The sequence below is a fragment of the Lichenostomus cassidix genome, chromosome Z (assembly GCF_008360975.1).
Source record: "Lichenostomus cassidix isolate B80296 chromosome Z, HeHo_3.0, whole genome shotgun sequence".
In the NCBI taxonomy this organism is placed as follows: Eukaryota; Metazoa; Chordata; class Aves; order Passeriformes; family Meliphagidae; genus Lichenostomus; species Lichenostomus cassidix.
The window spans coordinates 26,429,332-26,445,481 of record NC_139511.1 but is presented as its reverse complement, the minus strand read 5'-3'; the positions used below and the strand labels follow the sequence as shown (position 1 = coordinate 26,445,481).

The 16,150-nt window shown below is 40.3% G+C and overlaps 1 protein-coding gene across 1 annotated transcript in view; it reads left to right on the top strand.

The window, feature by feature from the left end:
• The first annotated feature begins 5,735 nt into the window (after positions 1–5,735).
• LOC146424560 (uncharacterized) overlaps positions 5,736–16,150 on the top strand; it is a 259,631-nt gene continuing 249,216 nt past the window's right edge. Inside the window, exons 1-3 of the mRNA XM_085043442.1 lie at positions 5,736–5,760; positions 5,901–6,281; positions 6,382–7,374. Coding sequence (XP_084899568.1) covers positions 5,736–5,760; positions 5,901–6,281; positions 6,382–7,374 — 1,399 coding nt within the window. The remainder of the gene's footprint in view (positions 5,761–5,900; positions 6,282–6,381; positions 7,375–16,150) is intronic.

Genomic DNA, 16,150 nt, shown 5'->3' with positions numbered 1-16,150 from the left:
CAACACCCAGTACTATTTAATACATTAGAACATGAGTCTTACTGCTTGGAAGAAGTGATCCTATTGTTCATACCCATCCAAAATTTGAGAAGAAGACACCAGATTGTGCTTTGCTTTACCAAATGACCAAAATCTTGCAGTTGCTAGCATGGGATTATTATGCAAGGCACTGATGTTTTTTGAATATTTCTATTTATGTGTCAAGAATCTCAATGATGGAAGAAATGGCTTTCTGTTAGAGAAACTGTTCTGAATGCATGACAATTTTTTAAAATTAATAGCTTCAATGCTACTCAGTGAAATATTGCCAAAAAATGGATGCTTAGTTAAATATAAATTATTTCAGGTATAACTATGTGATGGTTTTGGCTGTAATAGAGTTAATTTTATTCACAATAGCTGCAATGAGGTTATGTTTGTATTTGTGCTGGAAACAGGGCTGATAACACAGGCATATTTTCATTACTGCTGATCAGGTCTTACACAGAGGCAAGGCCTTTGCTGCTCCTCACCCACCCACCAGCGAGGAGGCTGGGGGTGCACAAGGAGCAGGGAGGGGACACAGCTGGGACAGCTGACCCTAGGTGACCTAAGGGATATCCCAGAGCATATGGCATTATGCTCAGCATATGAAGATAGGGGAAGAAAGACGAAGTGGTGGATGTTCACAGTGATGATATTTGTCTCCCCAGGTTACCATTACATGTGATGGAGCCCAGTTTTCCTGGAGGTGGATGAAAACCTGCCTGAGCATGGGAAGCAGTGAATGAACATCTTGTTTTTCTTTGCTTGTGCACAAGGCTTTTGCTTTACCTATTAAACTGTCCTTATCTCAACACACAGTTTTTTCTCTCTTCAGAGAGAGAAATTCTACTCTTCCAGATCTCTCCCCAAACTGACTGTGGGGTAGTGAATAAATGGCTGTGTGGTATTTAGTTGCTGGCTTGGGTTAGATCACAGCACACTGAAAATAAATTGCATTTATTCATTACAGCATTTGTAAATTCTGGCCATGAGCCCTTGTTACTACAATACTAGAAACAGACTCAGTTATTTATCAACTATCATCATACTTGGGATTTTTATGCAGGTACAAGGCATGTTCCATTAGCTTTTGTTTACAACATGTTTTCTTGTATATACCTCATGTTCTTCAAATTTTATATGTGTATTTTAATTAAAAGTACCGATAGTATAACAACTATGTCAAGGTTTAAAAAGAAGTTAACACAAGATGTTAAATAAATGTTGGACGTATTAGCATATACTACTGGCCTCAGGCTGGCCATTTAAATTGCCCTCTCTTCAAGAAATGACAAATGATGTCACAATTTTTTTTATTCCTTATCTGTCAACAAAACTATTGCTCTTTTTGCATTATGTGTATGACAAGTACTAGAACCTTGGTCAAATTAGCCCTAAATAACATTTTATGATTTAGAGCAGCTTTTGAAAAGCAACAATAGCTACATCCTGTTCTTTAGAAGAGTATGAATGTTCTGTAGCTCAGAGAAATTGCTGAGAGAAAATGTTAATTTTGAAAATTCAGGTTGGCTTCACCTGTGAGGTACTCCTATTTTACACTGGTAAATTACATCCTCTTAATGCTATTGACATCATGCTTTTCATAGAAATTGGAGGAAAGCAACAGTGAATAAGATCCAAAAAACAATTTAAGAAAATGATAAGCTAGTTTTCTTTCAACTAGATTTCATATGATTGTGACTTAAGAACAGTTCAGTGCTTTTCTTGAAGTCTTTCTACCCCTGGTGTTCATATAATCCTCAAATAAAATGGAAGTACATAATGTCCCTCTATGTCCATCTTCTGTAATCTAGAGCAGGTGAATATGAATGTATTATAACTTTACTTTTGTGAGAGTTTATGTTTGTATAGCCCTGCTTCTGGAGAAAGAGAGAACAGGTGGGTAATTAAGCACAGAAGAGAATGTATCATTTCTGCTCACTCAGAGATGCATCTAATTTTGGCCTTTCCAACTCTTAAGAAAGGGAAAAAAGGCTTGTTTTCTGTCTTTTGGGAACTGAATGTTTAGCAGATATGCATTGGAGTTATATTGCTATCTTCCTACTGGTATTTAAGTGGAATTGTTTCTCATTCAGAATTTTTCATTAAAATTAAATTTCTGATTTGTAGTTTCTAAAGACATGATGCAGATTTACTGAATATTTTTTAACATAATGGAGACACATTATAGGTGATTAGAAGTATAAGGTAGTGAAATATTCACCTCTGTGATGAAAAAGACAGACTATTTATTTGGTCTGAATTTGTTAATAGTAAGTTGTGACATGTAGACATATATTTCATGAAACCTCCTTCCCCAATGAGTGCTACTTGGGGCAAGTGGGTGGTCTACTACAGTGAAAACTTGTATGCCTAGGAAGAACTCAGGGATTCCCACTGGGAAGCTAATGCAGCATATACAAAATCTATGAAGAACTGCGGAATAGCATTATTTTGGTAAACACCATGATTTGAACTCACAGATATGTGATTATGATGCTTCTCACACAGCACATCTCATGCCACTAAATTCTGAATTTGAATCTATTTTGGCACAAAAATGCAGGTCGGGTTCATGCAGCAACTGTACTTCCAGCACAGGTCCTTTTCTTATTCAGCAAACGAACAATGCTACCCTTGGCATGGATGGCAGCAGTCCCACCTCTGCCACCTGCTAGGGAACACACCCTGTTCACACCTGGAGGAGCTGCCCAATGCAAGGTGCCCGCCCTTCAACACTGGAGATTTAGCTGCTGGTTTGCAGGTTTCACCCTACATGCAGACACACTACAAGTACAGGCTTTAAATGAATGACGCAGGGTCCCATTATAACCCACTGACTACCTTAAATTCAACAGAACATTTGTTAATTCCACGCAAACCATTTCTCAAACAGTCAAATGGAGGAAGTGTTTTTGTAAAAGCAGCTGAACTAAGAACATATAAGATCTTGAATGAAACTAGTGTCAGTGTAAGAAGTATGTAATGGAAAAATAATCTTTGAGTTCCAATTTATTTTTGAGCTCTCTTTCAGAGTAAGGAATAATTTTATATTACAAAAGAAATATTAATTTTTCAACATATTTTTTTTCACAAGAAATTGTAAATTTGTATGTGAGCAGCATTTTTTAAATACATATTTTTGAAAATGCTTAACATTTGGAGTTTCCAGTATATTTATCACTGAAAGCACTTTTTGGAATCTTTAAACCATATACTGACATGCATTTTTGGATGCTAAACCATTTCTTTCTTATTTTTAAGTTTCTTTAATGTTTTTATTTCTCTTTGTAGATAGAGATAGGCACAATGATAAGGTGCAAACCATGATTCAACACATGCTTTCATCCTACCTAGATGCCAAATAATATGCTGAATACTGGGGCAAAAACATGCATGACAACACCATTGTGAGCCCAGCTCTTCAGAGATTTGTAAGGTGAAGCATTTCTATAAATCTGAAAAATCTTATTTTAGATACCAAACCCAAAAGCAACAGTACTGTTTGAATTCTTGCCACAGAAACCTCTGAGTGCCAGTACAGTGACTAAAGGAAACCTTTACAAGACAACCAAAAACAGCTGAAGCATTTTTGATATATTTAATATTTCATGTTAAATTATTAGTGATTTAAAGATTATTTAATTTCATTTGAAGAGGCACTGTAATCTTTACTTACAATACAGTTGAACATGAATGCTTAATCCTTCTTGTTTCTATAGGAGCTACATTTTCAGATTTAATTACAAAGAAAGTCTGGTTGTGATCTTCTTTTTCCATCCCTTTCCAGACCTTATGGCAAAATAGAAGTAAAACACCCTTTCAAAGGCCCTTTTCAATTATAGAGATAATGGGCACTTTTGAAAATGCTTTTAGATTGCATTATGCACATACTTCCCAAGAGGAAAAAAAAGGTCTCATCAGCTTCGATTTTTATGTGGAGACCTGACTGAATGGCCAGCAGTACGGAAACATTTGATTCCTTGTACAATGTTGCTTCATCTCTTCTGAAAGCCAAAAACCTACAACTGAAAGAAAATGCAAGCCTTTCAAGCTGCACTAAGGTTGGGCATCGTACTGCAAAAGCACCTTCTGTGATTCACAAAATACACACAATATATTGAACTGGTCATCACAACTGAGATTTGACTGAAGATATACAGAAGAGTCCCTAAAGCTTTCAATTACTTCATTGTTTAGTAAAGTTTCCTTGGGTGACCCATTCTGCTTAAGTTTCCGTCTCTAATTTTTTTCAGATTTTACCTGTAGCATCTTCTTTCCTAAGGAACAACTCCAAAGGCCACAGTGAGAATCTCAGTATTTTTCCTGTTTCTATTTTTAATCTGTAGTAATTCAGTCTTCATGTACAACTACTCTGCTTTGTCTTCCACTTAGAGTAACAATCATAAAGGTGGCAGTATTCAGAAGAGACTCTCATTTCATCTTGTCAGTAAACTATTTGGAGTAGGTATACTACTTTATCTTGCTGTTTATATACCTTCAGAAAAATTACACTTAACTGGCAAATTTTAGCGACTTCTATATGCAATATAAAATTTCCACTGGGTATGAAAACATCAGTGCAATTTCCTCAGAATAGCTATCTCTTTGTGTTACTAACACTCCACAGAAATCTCAGCAATATTTTCAGGATTTTTTTTTTTTTTTTTCATACTAACCACAGTTCAAGAGCTGGGACTCAGTATTAATTAATATCTTTGGGCACTCAGTCTGAGACTAGTTCAAGGAATGTTGCATTATGCTGTCAGTGCTTTATAAATATGGGTTAATTTGAAAAAGTCAGTGAGTTAATTGCTTTTGAATCTAGACAACAGGGAGTTTATTTTATGAAAAATAAACTGAGGTACCATTTTACTGGTTATTCTCCCAAAGTTGCAGGAACTCTCAGTCATTTTATTACAGATTATTCCTTCCTTCTGCTTATCCCTATAACATAATATAAGTCATAGTTCTCCTTTGTGGATGTTTTGCATGATTCTGGATTAACACTACTCCATTTCATTGATGAGTACATTATGTGTATTATAGCATGATCAGATGTTGGACCAACATCAAGTTACTGCTCTTTAACTTTGTATTTATCAGTGGCTAAAGGTAACTAGCTGGCCTTTGGTTTGTCTCCCTGTTAGGGTGGCTTATGCCAGAGAAGGAGTCAAGAGGAAACGGGAAGTCTTGGTAACACAAATAAATACTGAAGCTGACTAAAGAAGCTAAATGGAAAAGCTTCTACTTTAAAGATAACAATTTTCTTATCTCTAAAGTAGGGCTACCAAGGCTATCGTGTGATGCTGCTGGAAAAAAACGAAAACCCAAACACATAACCTTGGACAAAATATTGGTAGTAAAAGAATAAAGGACTATGTTCTGTTTGTGTTAACTTCCTTTATTCTAAGTCTTCCACTTCCAACATAGCATGTCTGGGTTATGTATGTTTTCATTTACCTCCCACCCTGCTATGTTAGCAAAAAGCTGTGCAAACTGTGTAAATGCACATATTTTTACATTTGTGAAAGAGAACAGAGAATGCAAAATACTGCGAAGCTCACAGTTACCATTTGATTCTTTGTAACTTTCATGTCACTGCTCCTACCGGTAAGAGAAAATCCTTAAATGTATAAATTTTCATCAGTCTTAGAATATGCAGGTTTCTGAGGATTGCAGACTCCAAACTGCTTTCTACGGACAGGGATATGACAGGGATACGATTTGCTGCCAGTAGAAAAAATTAAGAAGTAACAGATCATTCTTAGAACCATCTTAGGAACCTGGTATTGCTGCTCCTGAAATGCTCAGTGTAAACCTTACACTCCACGTCCTCCATTAAAAAACGTGCTAAATCCAACTATTTCAAAAAGTAAAAAGAATAGAGAGTGGGGGTACCGAGCTCCAAACCCCATGCAGCACTGACTTCCGCAAGTGCAGGAAGAAACGGGGCCAGCAACAGCTCTTCAAGCAGAAAGCGCAAGCCAAGCGAGCGACCAAGAGGCTGGAGACGCCCTCACACCACCGACGCGGTCAGCGTCCTCTCCTCAGCTCAGTGCCAGGGAAGCCTCGGACGCGGCCGCCTGAAGAACACAAGGCCGACGGCGACGACACACGGCCGAGGGCTCCGCAGCCGCCCCCTCGTCCTGTCGGACCCGTGCCCGCCGCCGTGCCGCGCCGAGGCAGCCCCTCGCCACGCCGGACAGTGTCCTTCTCTCTCCCGGAGCGTGTCCGGCGCGGCCCCGAGCGGAGCCGTCGGGCGCGGAGCGGGACGGTCCCGGTGCGAGCCGAGGGATGCCTCCGGCCGCGAGCCCTCGCCCCCCGCACCGCACCTCCCCTGAAATGGCCGCCCAGCCGAGCGGGACTCCCCCTCCTGCGCACCTCCCCGCTCCCGGGGGAGACACACCCCCGAACCGCGGCACCGCGCGGAGCCGGGGGCGCTCCGACCTCCGCGCCGCGGAGCCGCCCCGCTCTCCCCGGGAAGCGGCGGGGCGGGAGCGAGGGTGAAAGAGTGGGGATCAACCGCGCCGCCGCCCGCGCCGGGGAGGCGGGAGCACCGCGCCTTGCGGGGTTGCGGGGGCGCCGCACGCGCTCCCTCCTCACGGCGGGGAGGGTTGATAAATGCCGGCGGCCGCCTGCCCGCGGCGCCTCTTCGCGGCCCAGCGGCGACCGAGGTACGGGAGGCTCGCCCGCCACTCCGCGAACCGCTCTGCCTCCCCGAGGTGCCGCCGCTGCCTCGGCTGTACTCGCCGGCGTGTGAGCCGCCGCGCGGAAGGAGCGGCTCCGCCTCTGACAGAGACGCGCCCCCTCCTCCCCTCCCCACCGCCCGCCCGCCCTCACCTCGAGCTGGCGCTGCCTCCCCGCGCTGCCGCCGCCGCCTCGCCCGTTCGCCACTGCGCCCCGCTGCCGTCCCCCTGGCGCCTGGCCCCGCCGAGGGGCAGGTGGCCAGCCCAACCCTCTCCCCCGCTGCCCGGCTGCGGCTGCTGTGTCTCTCGCCCCCCGCCGCAGGGAAGTGGCAGCGGCGACCGCCAAGCGGGAGGAGAGGACAGGAGAGGAGCGGAGCCGCCGGCGGCTCGGGCAGCGCGCTGCGTCTGGGTCTCCGGGGATGGACTGGGCTTCGTCCTGCGCCTCAGCCTGCCCGCGGAGAGGAGGGCGGTGATCGTCCGCCCAGCCCGCCAGGGAGGAGAGGCACCCCGGTTAAATGTCACGGCTCCCCGTCCGCTCCCCGCCGCCACCCCGCGCATCGCTCACCTCGGGAGGGGGCTGTGAAGGTGGCGGCAGAGGCAGCCCCGGCTGCGGCGCGCCCCACCGTCGCTCGCCGTGAGGGAGCGCCCCGGCAGCCGCCAGGTAAGCGACGGGCACCCTCCCGGTGCCGTCGGGGGTGGCGGCCGCGGGGAACCCGCCCGTGAGGGCAGAATAACTTTCGGGGGGAGGCTCTGGAGGGGAAGCGGAGACCGTGGCTTGGGGGTCTGCGCCCCCCGATGTGGGGGCTGCGGGGGGCAAGAGCCGGTGGGACGCGGCGCAGCGGAGCCTTCCACCACCACCCGCCCGCCCGGCCTCGTCCCCGGCCCCCCGAGGGCTCTCGGGCGAGCGGCGGACGGCACTGCCTGCCCAGCAGCGGGGGGTGGTGGAGGGGTGGGTGTCGGGCTGCCCCAGTCGCGGGCTGGGGGGGCGGGACGCCGTGCCCAGCATCACACTCCCTGGGGAAGAGCTTTTCCCTCCGGATGGGGGACCGTGCGATGGGAGCAGGAGTCCTCGGGGGCTCCGAGCGACGTGACACAAGCACAATAGTCCTTTGTCGCCAGCGAAGAGATGCTTCCACACCTGTGTCCGCTGCCGTGGTGGATGTGCTCGCTGGAGTACGTGCATCAGTAAAGTGGGTCTTGGGGGGTGATGGTGGTGGTGTGCGGTGAAGGCACTGTTCTACCTTCTGCACAGCAAATTCAGAATAGCCCCCCCTTTAAGGGAGCAGCTCGAAGTACATGCAGGTGCTTCTGAACATACCTGGAAGAAAAATAACGGCAAGAAAATCATCTACCATTTAATCAGTTGTCCAGTCTCCTGAGTCTAAATTATAAGGTTTTGCAAGTCTTATTCTATAGTTGCCGGAGTAAACATCAAATGTTCTTAAGCATTTTCCCCTCTAGCTTTCCCTGCCAAGCAAAGAACTGCAGTGTGATTTTGTTACATGCTGCTATTTCAAAATACTGTTCTTTCAAAAGACTTCCTCATTTTAAAAGGAAAACGTTTCATAAAAAAGGAAAACGTCTGAACACTGAATGTTTCAAAAATAAATCATATCTGAACTTGCATTGCTTGCCAAGTGCTGGGTGGTGGTGGTGGGGGCAGAAAGAAGCACACAGCTTTTCTATGCCTTTGTCATGAAAATGAGCCATGCAGTCTTTATTTCAGTCAAAACTACAGCACTAAGGGAATGGAAGTGAATATTAGTTATCGTAGTGTTCAGGGAGGTAAGCCATAATCTGTAAAGCATTAACACAATAGTTCTGAAGCCTTACCCCACTTTTTACAGCGACACATCTGGAATTAACAGATCTACAGTGTTAAATATGTGTAAGAAGATTTCACCTCAAACAAGTGTATATGCCCTAAAATAATTATATAGCATTTGACATACCATTCAGAGCTGCAACAGCTGCCTCCACATGAAAAAAAAAGAAAAAAAATCCGCTAGGAGGTAGAATAAAAGGTTATGCTTTCCTGAGCATCTACCTTCCAATGAAAAGCCCAAAATTAAAAAAGATGGTCTCTGTTCCTGCTGTATGCAATCAAGGCACCAGCAGTTCCATTAGAGGCTACACCCTTTCCAGGAAGTGCTTCATTGTAGAGTTGGAGCTGCTGTGTGGTCTACTTTGCTACATAATGGGCCACACAGAAGAGTGCACTAACGTCAGTATGTTCCTACTCCTACTATGTATATATTCATGTAAATATCCCAGTCAAAATGGGATTTGGGATTTTTTCTTCAGATCAGCACTTAAAATGATTGACTCCTCAGCTACTGTGCCACCTCCTTATTTTTCTTGAAAAGTAGTGATTTTGACAGTAGCTAATATATGTGCATCAGAACAGCGATACTATTCCTTTTAGGTAAACAGAATATCCCTGAAAACTCTTTTTACTGCTCTGAATTCCCTCTTCAGAGAGTAGGAATAACACCTACATAGGCTGAACAACTCAAGGTGTGATCAGCTACATAGAAGCAGCATGGTTTAGTAGTATAACAGGTATCAGATCTTTTGTTACTGTTCTAGAATCCAGGCATTCTGTGAAAGGGCTCTAGGAGGAAATGTTATCCTGCGTAGTAGCAGCAAGAGGTGAAAAAATACAAAGTATTAGAGAAGCTTGTTAGCTTAAGCAGCTGTCCACAAGTACTGTGATTAATAGTGTATTGGCATGCCACTGTGAACTAATACCAGGATTTGGGTATCCTGCAGTTAAGAAAAAAGACCAAAGTAACTTGCCCTTTGTAGTTCTGAAGGAGTATAATTTTTCTCCAATACAGACAGTTAAGGAGGTCTGAAGATTTCAATATTAGTGGTTCTGTGCTGAGTTTAACAATAGAAGTCTATGTTAGTGCCTTTTTCATACCTTGTATTAAGACCATTCAAATAACATAAACACAGGGTGGGTGTGGTTATTGGAGAGGGTATTGATAAGGATTCTAGGAGGATTCCTGTGCTGTTTTTTCTAAGTCATGGTGATATGACTGTTGATTGGTTTTAGAGGTTTTGAGGTGTCTTTTTTTTTGTTGTTGTTTTTTGTTTGTATACCTTTTGACTGTCTAAACCCTAGTGAATAAAGTGGAGGAAAAAAGGTTAAAGAGTTCTGAAGGCTCTGTATGTAGCTGTCTGTTGGTTCATTGGCTCACCCCGTGTGAGAAAGTGGATTTTCTTATAGTTGTTGCTGATAATTAAAAATCCAGCTGATGGACAAGTGGAGGGATAAGTGGATCAATTTCACTAAATTTATATAATACTAGGTATGTGTATTGCTGCATTTTCCTACTGCAAAGGAGCTTATTTGGCTACTAGTACTATACATTATGCTGAGTACATTCTAATTCTCTGTGCTTTCTCTTCATTTTTTTTGTTCAGATATTCAGTAAATTTAAGAAAATTCTGTGTCTGATTAGTCACTGATTGACATGCCTCTGTCATAAGGCTGATTTGACTGTGTCTAATTATGAGTCTTAATAAATCATTGCTCATTTCTAATTAGAACAGTGACTAGTTTAACTGTTTATTTTCCAAAATGTTTTCTACTCATGTATTTTCAGCCAGACACTTTTTTTCCCACCTAATTTGAAAGTATAAAATGCAGATTTTTCTTCTTTTCTGGAGAGAGTGGCCTCTCTGTTACCTTAGAAAGACATTCAAATAAATGAGATAACTCTTTAAAGAATGGAATTGAAATATCTGAAATTTATAGGCATTGGTCCTCAAGATATGCAATATACCAATCAATGTCTTCTGTGCTGAGATATCAATATTATTCCCATGAGATATGCTGAGTAGAATTCATATTGGAGCTGCTTGCCATCTCATAAGCCTTTCGATTCCTGGGGACAATTCAATTTCTTAATGATGAAGATCTGTGAAGGGAGGAAACACAGAAGATAAACTGTCATCAGTGTTGTATAATGACATTTTGGTGGCCCATTTTCTGTTGATAAAATGCAAATCTTGTGTGGGTTTTTTTATTATTTTTTTCTCTCAGCAACTATCTGATGAAGCAGTAGTTCATGAGATTATTTATAAACATACCGATCAGAGCTGTTATTCAATTTAAGTCTAATCTCTCATTCTCTTTGAAACTGGAAGTAGATATTTGTATCAGCAGATTGTAGGCAAGTCTTGTTATATATTGATATACTGTTAGTGTTTTCGGCTTGATTATTATTGTAAAAGTCCTATTAGGTCAGTGAGGATATTTAGTGAACATCTTTTCTGTGAAGTGGAATTAGTGGACCATTTAACCCATCTTCCAGATATACTCCTAATTACATGCAAATAAAAATAAAGATGAAATGAAATTAGTATTTTATTGAAGGTGGAAGTATTTTAAATTGCTTCTTACTATTGATTAGCACTTCTGCTAATAATTTTCTTATTCCCTTCACAGTAGGCAAGGGTTGCAAAGAAACACCAAAATAATATGTGATTGGTGTATTTTAAATGGCATAGACAAAGGAGATGATTTTAAAAAAATTCAGAAGAATTAATGTGTCTGAAGGAAATGGACATCTGGATTTTCATCTAATGGGCCAATTACATTTCCTAAAAAGAAAGAAAACTGAGAAAATTGGGGTTTAATTGAACAAATAAAGAGACACAGTTTATTAGCTATCAAAATTAAAGTTGCAATGAATAAAAAAAATAGAATATTTACAAATGTTTTTCATCATTGGAGACAAAACTATAATGTATGTGAATGGAGTAAACAGAATTAACTTCAGCAGAAATATTTTTATAAAACTCTTTCTGTCTTGTGGAGTTTGTTTGATTTACTGCAAAATGCCTGTCATTTGGTCAGAATAAGGAAGAATAATTATTCTACAGTCCTATTTCTTTTTGTTTAGCTAGGATTTATATAGCAGTAACTACGATTAATATTTATAACTTTTAATAAATGTATATTCGATTTCTACTTTTTCTATTAAATAAAATTTGCATGTCTTCTTAAAGCCATTATTCTTCAGGTGAAGACAGATTCATTTAGCTGCTAAAAAAATCAGACGTATCCTGTAAAATACATCTTAACTCTTAATCCTGTAAAATACATCTTAACTCTTAACTCTTCCTTTCTTTTTAATTTGCAGTTACACTTTAGAAAATTGCATTTGTTCTGACATTCATGTTTAATGCCTAGGAGTAACCATGGTCACTAGTTAAGATTATAGGAACTTAATAGAACTCCACACCCCTCACTTCTTCCTTCCCTCCAACCCCCAATAATTTTAAGCACACCTATCTTCAGTGTTAAATACTTGTAAGAGCCATGGGGTGTCATTTACCAAGGCAGGCCAAAGGCTGTCTTTGATCTGTACAAATGCAGGGCCCCATCTCTAAGAGAAGAGTGGGGTTTCACTAGACTGTCCTCTCTGATATTTTTCTTGTAAGTAGGAGTATGATATGAAGAATCATTACAGAAACCAAATAGGCTGTCCTTAGAACAGGACAGCTATTTAGACTGTCATCCTCTCTTCACTTTCCAGTTTGCAGATTAGTCTTTCCTCCTATTATTTCCTTCCCTTTCTCTTATTTATCAGAAAACACAAAGTTTTCTTCAAATGGTATTTATCTCTTGATTGCTGCAATTCATAAACTGCATTTCAACTTCTGTTTTGGTGAAGTATTTGTGGAATAGCAGTAGATGCTGGCTGTGATGAGTTTCATAAGAGAAGATTTTTTGAGGAAAAGCTCAGTTTGGCATTTTCAGGATTTTGTTTCCTTTAAAGCAGAAAGCTTTGTGTTCCTCTGTAACACGTCATCAAGTAGATCTCCATTCACAGCACATATGAGCCTCAACACTGATATTTTCCCATGGCTGCCCTACGCCTTTTTCAGGCCAACATGTACCAAAGTCAATTGAAATCATCACAACTCCCCCATCTCTGAAATGTATCAGTTATGTAGGCAGGAAATGTGTGTGGGGAGGACACCTACGAAGACCCAAGTATGTTTTGTTGTGGTTATAGAGACTGCAGATAACATCAGGAGAGACACAAGAGAAGAAACTAACTCCTTGGGAAGAAGAAATTCTGTTTTCCTGTTGGTCCTAGAGGAAAAAAGGAGGGAGAGGTTTCAAGACTATGAGACTTTACAACTCTGCAGACCCTTAGCGGGAACAGATAACAGCATCAGCCCCAGCAAAGAGGAGGTAGAGTTTGTGGCTGCATGAGACAAAATCTCATGTTTTTGAAGAGGAAAGGAGTAGGGAAGGCTGAAGCTGGAATGGTGGTGTGTGACTGGGAGTAAGAGAGCCTGAGAAGCCTGTAACCTCTCAGCATCAATGTGCCTGGCTGTTCTCAGAAGTAACCAAATACACTTATGCTTAAACACTGTGACTCAGGCATAACAATAATTGTCTTGAAAGAAGAGACCATGTTGTTATTTGTTTCATTGGTGTTAGAAAGCTTTGAGTTTCAGAAAACTAACCATTCTTCTTCAATTGCCATATTTGAGTACAAGACTTGCTTTAGACGTTTCTCTGAATACCTCCAGTACTGTATGTAACTATCAAAACAAGAACAATTTTTCAGAAGGTGAGACTTACCATTCCATTAACTAGAAAATAGCACTTTGAGCATTAGTAACAAGAATAGATTTTTTATTTGAAAGCCAGGAAAAATTTAATGTTAATAATGTATGTGGGGAGGAACCGCTGTAAAATGGATTTTGTTTATATCAGTACCTGAGATAGTCTGGAAGAATATGCAGAATTCTACATTAGCATGTGGCTTTATAGTCCTTTTGATTGTCTTTTTTTCCTTTCTTTTTTTTTTTTTTCTTTTTCGTATTACTGAGTGGAACCAACCGAATCTGCTGAGAAAATACCTGTCTTGTTTCAGCTTTTGATTGTTCCTTTCCCGGTGTAAACTGGCATGCATTACAATGAAAAAGAAACACTTTGGGCTGTAGGCAACATGTGAAAACAAAGTATATTAATTTATTGCTGTCTAGGTAGTGAAAGCCTTCAAAGAGTGAGCAAATCAGTTTAATTTGAGATAAAAGTTTCTCTGTGCTCACAACATAAACAGATCCTAGTGCAAACAAGAATTCATTCCAATTGGGAATGGATTGAGTTTGCTAGAGTAGGTTATAAAGTAGATAAGTAGATTCATACAAGCTTAAACCCCAAGAAATTCTTGTTTCTGTTGTCTCCATAGACAATGAGGAGGAAGTAATTATTGTAGAGTTATTACAAAGGTAGTGAAAATGCACATCAAGATAAAAGGCAGTAGAACAATTGTAGAAATTATCTACAGTAAATCATAAGCTTACAATAGCTTGCTTCCAAGATTTCTGAAGGAAATGCATAGCTGAGCATCTGAGTGACTTCTGAACCAGTAATTTATTTTTAAATGCTATGCCTGACCTGGAGGATAGCCAACTATTAGGAGGAAAAATTATGTCAGGGATTACTAAGTAGTAGTCAAACCCCAAGGAGGTAATTGAGAAAAAGTCAATGATGAAGTCAACATCTCAGAGCATCTTGGCAAACCTATCTGGAGAATATGACTGCTGCCCACTTTAAGGAGACAAGTATACAAATCTGCTGTGAAAACAGTCCTGCCTGACTTCATTCTCACTTCCAGCATGACTTAAAGTGAATGTACAGTTACAGTCTTACTATCAAACACTTTTCTTACTGGTAACATATTTCTTCAAGCTGTTCATATATTGTTATAAAAAGCTGGATTAAAGGAACAGAACTGCAGGTGTGTTCATAAAAAAGGAAAAAACGTTGTAAAAATTTTGACTTGTTTATTCTTTATAAAAAACACTTCTCTGTTTTTCTCACACTGTATTCTGAAAATGGAAGTTGTGTTGTGCCATTAGTCCTTTTCATTCTTTTAGGAACAGAGTTTTCAGAACAGGAGCCATTTGGGACTTTAAAAAAACTAGTTATTGTAAGAAATAGATGTAATTTGTACTTTAACATAGAAGTAATTAAGTAGTGGGCAGTGTTATGCATTGGGGACTGCAAAATAAGTCATCAAATTACTCCTGTCAAACAATTACCACAAAAAGAGAAGTTAAAAAGTTTTGCACATTAAAATATAAAATTTTTAAGAAGGATACAAAAATCCTACTTAGATCTCTTCAGTAATTATTTTGGAAATCCATTTTCAAACAGTTTTTGTTGTTTTTAAATCTGATAAATGTGAAACAGAAAAAGTCCCTGTGATAAGTAGATAATTAAAATGCTACATGTATATTAAGATTAACATGACAAAGCTTTGAAATGGAAAAACAGAGGTATGATAAAGGTATTTAATAATAAATATTCTAGTTTCTATATTTTTTTCCCATTAGACAAACAAAAAGTTCTGTGATGGGTGAAGAAATTTGAATTACTAAATATTTTTAAATTATTAATCTGTTAACCAAACAGTATTGAAGTAAGAGTTTTTCCCTAAAACTGTAGTGGTATTATATCCAGGGAATTTTTTCTTTTTTAAACTGCAATAAAAAAACAAAACAAGATTAAAAAAAATTAAAAAATGCTCTAAATATCATAAAAAATCTTTTGTATTACACGATGTTACACAATTGCTTCCCTGTGTTTGCAAGTTTGTCTTTGCCTCTGGGGCTTTAACTTCTCTGCTGAAGCAATTTACATTGCTCAAAAGGAAGGTTACCAGACAGTAGGAGTCATCAATTTAATTGGTTCTCCATTGGTTACTGCATTGCTAACCAACTTGATTTACATGGCTGTTTGACCAGTACGTGCTACTCTTCATAGTCTTGCCTAAAAACAGTTCAGATATTATTTTGCAGTGTGGGTAGACTGCAAAGTGTCTGCCTTCAAATACTTACATCAAAACCTGGTTAAAACTATGTGGTATGCTACAGCAATACACCATCTTGATATTAGATTGGGAAACAACCAAATTTGAAGTTTTTACTTCTTTTCAATATTGCTTGCCTTTTCTTTAAAGCAGCTTGTAATAAGTATTTGAGGTTTTCTGTTTCATTTGAATATACTTTAGCTGAGAGTTGGAGGAAAGACATTATGGTTGGATTTAACAGCTACTAGACTGAAATAGATCATTGCTCATTCAGCTTACGGATTCCAGTACTGAATATTTGGTGCATCTAAAGATAATGGCTTTTTTTCACTGTTGCCTTTTATAAAGCAATGAAGCTCTTGCTTAATATGCAATTGAGAGATACAGTTGTTTAGCCGGAAAATGAAGTTTTACTGGAAGTAAGGAGATGTTTCATATAGAACAATCCATCTTCATCATTGTCAATGTTCTGTATGAGGAACCTGTATCATGTCCCTGGCTGCTGGAACTTATGCACATATATGTAATCAAGGTCATAGTTTTATTTTTGTCATATGCTAGCATGGTATTATTGATATATGGAAG